This window comes from Carassius carassius, chromosome 29, assembly GCF_963082965.1.
Source record: "Carassius carassius chromosome 29, fCarCar2.1, whole genome shotgun sequence".
In the NCBI taxonomy this organism is placed as follows: Eukaryota; Metazoa; Chordata; class Actinopteri; order Cypriniformes; family Cyprinidae; genus Carassius; species Carassius carassius.
In genome coordinates this window covers 14,181,013-14,188,845 of record NC_081783.1, presented here as the reverse complement: position 1 = coordinate 14,188,845, position 7,833 = coordinate 14,181,013, and the positions used below count along the sequence as shown (strand labels likewise).

Here is a 7,833-nt window from a genome sequence, read left to right as displayed (position 1 = left end):
CTTAGTTTGCACCTGGTGTTTTTTTTTTACTTAAATTTATATCATATGATACACAATATCACACGAGTAAGTGTGCGGTTTATTTTGTTTTCTCAAATGTATATTGCAAAAGTGATATTATACAATAGTTCAACAAACAAGAAGTTAATATTGTGTTTAATTTTAGGCACATTTTTGTCAGTATTGTCTGTTTTGCTCAATGAAAACCCATGTTTATTATATGGAACTCTGAATCAAGTATTTCTTTCTAAACCTTCTTTTTGCAATGTTTGTTAACTGCTTTTCTTAACCAACACAATGATTTTAAATGATCTTTTAGGGGGTAATTTCACAGCCAAAAATTGATGTGATTCATTTTTGAATAATTTAATTGGCATGTCATGCCATTAATTAGATTAAAAATTATAATCACAGACAGCCATATTAGCTTTCATAAGTACTAATGCTTTTTTATTCTTTTCACTTATTTAAAACCATTAATATAAAAAACAAATGTTGTTTAGTTATGTATAAAACCCTTTTTTCATAAAAAAAGAAAAATGAGAGCTAGAACTTTTCTGTCAGATCCTCTAATTAATGCATTTATTATAAAAAGCAAAAAACCCACTCTCAATTGCTCAATTGTCTCGTGTATTATGATGCAAACTCATGCTGTTCTGTTTTCTTAAAAACATTTTTCTCTTTTGTTCTTTTCATATTTTCATTTAGTGTTTCCATACCTGTGTTGTTGCACATTCTTGATCACTCTGTACCTCCCAGCTTTTATCTCTCGCTTTCTCTGTCTGCCTCTCCTCCACGTCCGTCCCTCCTCTCACCCCCAACCTTGTGTTGAACTTTTTTTTGTTTCTCAGCTATTCGTCCTTTTGTTTTTCTTTTTTCTAATCCCTCTCTGTGATCCTAATCCGCCCGTAAACTCTCAACATTGGCGTATATTGCATCTTGCTGTGTGCTTTGCTGTGTGGAGCTGAATTGACACTAAGAATCAGCACCGTATTTTTGTTCATAATCCCAACCTCGGTATTGATGTTCATGGACATTGCTTTTATTGCAGATCCATTTCATCCTGCCTGAAAGCAATTGTTACAGTTCTGAATAAGAAGATAGCAATTTGTGAACACATTCCCGTACAGTCTCACCATGTCAGTATGCCTCACAGAGGTGTGTGTGTGTGTGTGTGTGTGTGAGAGAGAGAGAACATCATCATCTCTATGGTACTACTGTCACCCTTCCCCTGGGTAAGACACTGCACACAGGGTTTAAGCAGATGGCAAATCTCTCTCCCTGGGGTATCATCAACTTACAGCCTTCGCTCATTCTCTCATACTGTTTTGCTCTCTGTCCTTCCTCGTGCATATCTGATCCCTTTTTCTTCTCACTAGTAGTTTTTTTTCTTCTGACAGACAGGAGAGAAAGGGACATCCACTTGCAAATTACATCTTTCCGACTCTTGTCTCTCTTTTCTCTGTTTTCTCGTCTTTCTCCATCTCTCCTATTTGCCCTCCCTGTGTAATTAACTAGGTTTCAGTAACAAACCTTTAGGCTTTGGAGTTGCTATGGTTACCTCTCTCTCCATACTGTTTTCTGTTTGTCAGTCTATCTCTGTTGCTAAATTGTGCGTGTGTTTTTGTGCTTTTTTTCAGTGGCTGTATGTCTGTTCGGTAAAAAAAAAATGTGTTTGTCTGGGCTTACATTAACTCCATCTGGTAAATTATTTGTTGGCTCATAAGCTTGTCACTTATCATGTGGTTTAATGTCCGTGTGCAGAGGTGTAATGAATTTTAAATGGGAAAAAATAATCAGCAATCTTATTGCTCATTTGTGTTTTAACTCCATTGTCTGATCATGAAACAATGTTGTTTCAGTGCTGCTTAGTTGTGCAACCAGCCTCACACTTGAACTCAAGTGCTCAGCCCTGTTTGATGTGAATAGATGCAATTTTTCCTTTTTTATTGAAATTAATACTTATAGACAAAAACTATATGTATATATTGTCTATCATTTAGGTCTTGTAATGAAAAAGCAGCTCTGTATCTACAAGTTTAATTTGTAAAATCTGATAAAGGCTTTCATTTCACCTGTGACACTGGTTCAAGACCCTGCTTTATACTGAATTGATGGAAATGTCAATTAGCTCTTTGGTTAACCAGGTTTACGGCTGCGTTTTGCTTCATTTACTAAGCAAGCAGAAAACTAAGGCATCTATACAGTCTGACAAAGGAGCTTAACATTTGAAGGGGTCATATAATGAAAAATATTTATGTATGTATTTAATATAATTTATATTATATTATAATATATTATATTATATATGAAAAGTGTATATACACCACTTTTCTATTTGGGGCCAGGGAGATTTTTTTTTTTAACTAATACATATTTTTTGTTTGCAAGGACACATTTGTCAGGAGTCACAGTGAATATGTTTAATTATTAGCCAGCACAACTGTTTTCAGTATTGATGATAATAAGAAATATTACTTGAGCACCAAATTATCTTTGCAACCACAGTAAGTCACAATAGTTTCTTAAGCAATTTTTTTAATTAAATGATGATAGTGAGCGTAAGAACCTTTTATCAAAAACATGTAAAAAATCTTACTGACCCCGAACTTTTTTGAACAGTTATGTATTAATATTGAGTTGAAGTCTTTTAACTAATTCTCATCCTTGACCTACTCCACTCGGATTGAATTTGTATTTCAGTCACCAGTAAGGCATTCAATTGGTTTTAAGTCACTGTTTGTCTTGCTGTAATGTCTCTGATAATCTGCCCTGAAGAGTCTTCTGTTTTCTTTTTGTCGTTTCAGCTAACAAGACACTTCTGGGTGGAGGAGGAGGTGAGTCAACCCCACCCCCCCCCCCCCTTTTTTTTTTAGGAGTCTGAATGAGACAAATCTAGACACAGCTCAAGAGGGAAAAGACATTAGGGGAGAGAAGCATCTGAGAGGTGAGAGGAATTATAAGGTGAAAGAGAGCAAGTGAGAATCATCAGGTGGAAACAAAGGTGAGAGAATGAGAACGTATGTGAGATGGTAGCTGTTGTCAACCTGAGGCTTTGTACTTTTCTGAATCTCTGATAGCCCCGTGAGTGAGAACAGAGGCGCTATTTGAGGAGCAAAAGAGCGATTAGAGACCCAGTGAGATGAAATGAGCACTAAACTCTGATAGAGCGGCCCTTCCCTCCAAACGCACGCACACACACACATGCCCACAAACACTGACAAGAGAAAAACAATTCATCAGCAGATTCTGAATAAAACGGCGGAATTAAAGAGAGACTGAGTTTTTTTCGAAACCGTTTGCTCGCTGTGATGTATTAAAAAGTACTTTGATCTGACAAGACGGTAGATCTTCTCAGAAATACAGTAAAGCCTTCAGATTTCACCCATCTATCTGTACATACACATATTCATCAAACAGTGAGCTTCTTTGGCATTGCAGCTGCATGAACAGTTAAATCTAATATTTAAAGGTCAGAAAAGGTATCAAGCTGCCATGGTGTTTTGGATATGCTACTATGGTAATTCTATCTATTTTTGAACATATTTCATGATAGTATTGTAATATTGTTTGTAAGAACAAACAGGGCAATACTGACATTGTTAGACATCCAACATATAAACTACAGCCCATCAAATAAGTAGTTTGCTCCTGAGGATCCGTAACTACAGACTGCAATTATCTCAGATTGCACTTTTAGTCATTAGTTACAGGCCTGTAATGTTCCTGCTCTCAAGAGATTTGAAATAACGAGTCTGTTACATGTACCAAATGTTTCCCCAAAGATTGTGCACAGTGTGAAATCACCTTTAAACTGAAATAGCAACAGTAGCTATCTCATATCAGCACACCTGGCTTCACCAGACTAGCTGCTAAACCATCTTGACAGTATTATGGAAATAATTCACATAAAAATGAAAATTCTCTCTCATCATATCCATTCCAAACGTGTATTCATTTCTTTCTTGTGTAGAACACAAAAGAAGATATTTGGAAAAAAAACTGATTTGATTTTGAAAATCAAATCTTGTTTGTACCCGAGTGTCTGTCCAAATATCTTCCTAAAAAAGAGAGAAAGTCATACATGTTGGAAAAACATGAGCATAAGTAAATGATGACAGAATTTTAATCTTTGGGTGAACTATCCATTTAGGACAGCATTCAAAAAAAAAAAAAAACATGCTTCTTTTGAATGTTTGTTCCTAATTGGCAAATGATGGCATTCTATGCAACCTCTTCTCACATAAATAAAATATGGTAATATGTGATAAATAAATGAACATAAGCTAATACTTTGAGTTTAAATGAATGTATTTATTTATTTATTTTATTTTGTAGCGAGAAAATGTACAGTCATTATCACAAAGTAAAGATTCTAGCAAATTGGGTAAACTGTGAACCATTTAAAAGTAAACTGCAATCCTTTTTATATAACAAACAAACTAGTTGTTACATGTGACACTATAAATAAAAATTTGAGGTCAAGAGATGCTTTTAAGAAATCATTTCATTCAGAAAGGATGCATTAATTTGATCACAGGATGACAGTAAATACATTTATCATATTAGAATTTTTTATTTCAAATTAATGCTGTTCATTTTGAACTCCCTTTTAATAAAAGAATGTATCACAATTTCCTCAAAAAATATTAACCAGCTGTTTAATAGCTGTTTTTAACATTAATAATAAGAAATGTTTCTTGAGAAGCAAATCAGCATTTCAGACTGATTTCTGAAGGATCATGTCACACTGAAAATGGAAAATTGCATTTTAAAATATATTGTATATATATCTTAACAATGTTTTTATTGTATTTTGATCACATAAGTGCTGCCTTTGTAAGCCTAAGGCGCCTCTTTTAAAAAAAAAACGACCCACCCCAAACTTTTGAATGGAAATGGCAGTGTGCATACTCTGTCTGTGTGAGAGGTGTGTGTGCATTTTGAAAGTGCATTGCAAGATCTAACAAATGTAATTTACTATAGTAGAGTGCTATGCAGATGAACAGAAATGTCCAACTGTTGACTCAGTATTTGCGCGTATGCATGTGTGTGTTGATTGTAAGTGTGTGCCGCTCTTGCTCTCTGCCCGTGTTAAGTGCCTGCCCGTTAGCTAATCAATACCAGTGATAAATCTGCACTTGAGAATCCTACTCATCAGAACCACGTCCCTCACACACAAACACAAATTCAGAAGTGTGCACTGCTGTATATTGACCTGTTTTTTTTTATGCAGTTCCTCAAACACACATGGCAAATGCGATTGATTTAGGCCTGACCTTCACCTCCCTCGTTTTAAACCTCACTGTCAGTTCGTGCCTCTGCATGTCTTCCATCTCCCTTTCGCTCTCTCTGTTTTACTCCGCACCCATCCTTCTGTCTCTCTGCCCTACACTATCACCTCTTCTCCTCACTCCCTTACACTCCAACACCTCTTTTCGCTCTATTTCTGTCGCCAATACGCAAACACATCGGGTTCCTTGCACTCACACTCGCACACCCTCCCTCTCTTTTTGTTGGCTCCGCTCCTGAGGTTTGTTAAGACAAACCTGGGTGATAATTAGGCAGGGACAAACTATACATCAGGGATGACACAGCCTCAGAGCATTGCATGCACAGAGAGAGATGAGGGGTTAGTCTCTGCCTGTTGGTGTTTAAAGCAGGAAAAGCACTAAAGCTGAGAGGGCAAAAACAAGAGGATGTGTTTAAAACAACAGAGGACAGAATAAAGAAAAAAATGGATGAGTTAGGATCTGTTGTATAGTAATATATAGTTTGTTTTGGAAAGGTTTTTTTTTTATTTTTTATTTTTTTACTCTAGCTCCATCTATTCTCAGTCAACATTTTTGATGCACTGCAAAAATCAGTTTATTAATTATTTTGGTCTTATTTATTTTTAAATAAACCTAATCTAAGATCTTAAATTATCTTTTATTTTTATTACCTTGCTGGCAAATTGTTCAAAGCGTAAACCTCACTAAATTTATTTTATTTATGCTTAAGACAAGAAGAACCCAACTATTTACCATTGACATCAGAAAACTAAGCTTCATTCAAGATGTATTCTTTAATAGATTTATTCTTCACAAAACAATTATACAATAATCTGATAATATAATATGATGATGTGTATGGTAAATATTTCGGAGAATGTCTACTATTTTTTTCTGTGTTGTCTTTTTTTTAATACATAAATGTCACAGTTTAGTGGGGTTTATGCTGTAATTTGACTATGGGGTTTGGAATTTGTATTTAATATTCTCTAAAACCTGTTATTGTCTTATTACCTTATTGTAAGTCTTATCACAGTTTATATATGAAGAGTTCAGATGCAAAAGCCTTTAAATCCAATCTGAAATTTTCATCTAAAATTAGGATTTTTATCAGGCTCCTATATTTATGTTCAGTTATTTTACATTAATAGCTTGGAAAAGGACCTGCACATTGCAATTAAAGATCAATGACTCAACCTAAGCATAGGAGCTTGATAAAAATCCTAAATTTAGATGAAAATTTCAGATGGCACTTAGAGGCTTTTGCATCTGAACTCTTCATATATATATATATATATATATATATATATATATATATATAATAGTTTCTATAAACTTTGCTGTGTACGAGAAACATGGAAAATGAAAGTGGATAAGGATGGAAGAAAAAGAGGCTGTGAACGAGTGAGTGAAGAAAATAATTCATGCTGGATTTTCTGCGTTCATGGTCCAATGGATCATACTTGGAAATGGCACATATAACTATAGGCGATCAAAATTTTCTGTTTATTACAGTGGGAGACATCAGTCCTGATGCTCAGAGCTAAGAGAGATCCAGATTGTTTGAAAGGACACAGTGACATTAGAGTCTCTTTGGGGGTTTTGTTTGTGGTGTAATACTGTATTTTGGCATATGGCTGCTTTTTAAATCTTCAAGTCTGTTTGTGAGATTTTTTTGCCCTGTTGTTAGAAACCTGGAAAGCCACACATGGATAAGTATTGATTGATTCATTTTTTGAGTGAGAATGTGTGTGTTCTGGCGTGAGTCCTCCACTTGGCACTGAGTGGAATGTTGGTATTCTGGTCGAAAACCCAGAGCGCCGGGCGAGTGTTTAGAGAGAGATAGTGCTTTGGTGTCGAGGGATTTGTGACACTGGCAAGCAGATGTGCCAGATCCAATCAAATTCTCTTACTTATGGCTGCCATGGTGACCAGCTCAGTCAATAAAAAGGTGTGTTTCAATAACACCCGTTAGTGTCGCTCATTCCAGGCCAAACTGATTTAATGGGAAATTGAGAACAACTGTTAACAAATGCTTTTGTATGCAGAAAGTTTGTGTGCATGTGGTTAGATGTTGCGTGGGGTTGCATGTAAGGAGCACATGTGAATGAGGACTGAAAAAAAGCTGTGCATGCAATATAGGAAAATATTATATGTTTTTTCCGTGTCATAAACCCCTTGTCAAGTAAGCAAGAAGCCAATTAGCACCTGCTAACAAGATGTATGTGTAATATAAAAAGTGTGTGTGCATGCATGTTGCAATTACACAGGAAGGCAAACTATTCCCAACAGGCGTACCTCGTCACCACATTCGCATCTTTTCCCTTATTCCTTCCTCTCATCCTCCTTTCCTCCGCTCCAAAGCCCCGAGTATAACTTCCCTCCATCTGTCCCTCCGTCTCTCTCTGTTATTTTCCTCCACTTCACTCTCTCTGTGGTGTTTCTCTGTATATTTTCCCTATATTTTTATCACTCTATCTCTCACTTCTGCAGATTCTGAGCACATATCAGCAAAAGTGCCAGGGTGCTGAAAACCCTCGTGTAAAACTGTTATGGCCAT

General features: G+C 35.8%; 1 protein-coding gene across 2 annotated transcripts in view; it reads left to right on the top strand.

The window, feature by feature from the left end:
- Positions 1-7,833, top strand: part of LOC132109684 (ADP-ribose glycohydrolase MACROD1-like) — a 52,852-nt gene that overhangs the window by 30,467 nt on the left and 14,552 nt on the right. The window contains exon 4 of one of the 2 annotated variants that reach the window (XM_059515952.1): positions 2,808-2,837. The exons of the other annotated variant lie outside the window; for it this stretch is intronic. Within the exon in view, the coding sequence (XP_059371935.1) occupies positions 2,808-2,837 (30 nt within the window). The remainder of the gene's footprint in view (positions 1-2,807; positions 2,838-7,833) is intronic. 2 annotated transcript variants of the gene reach the window in all.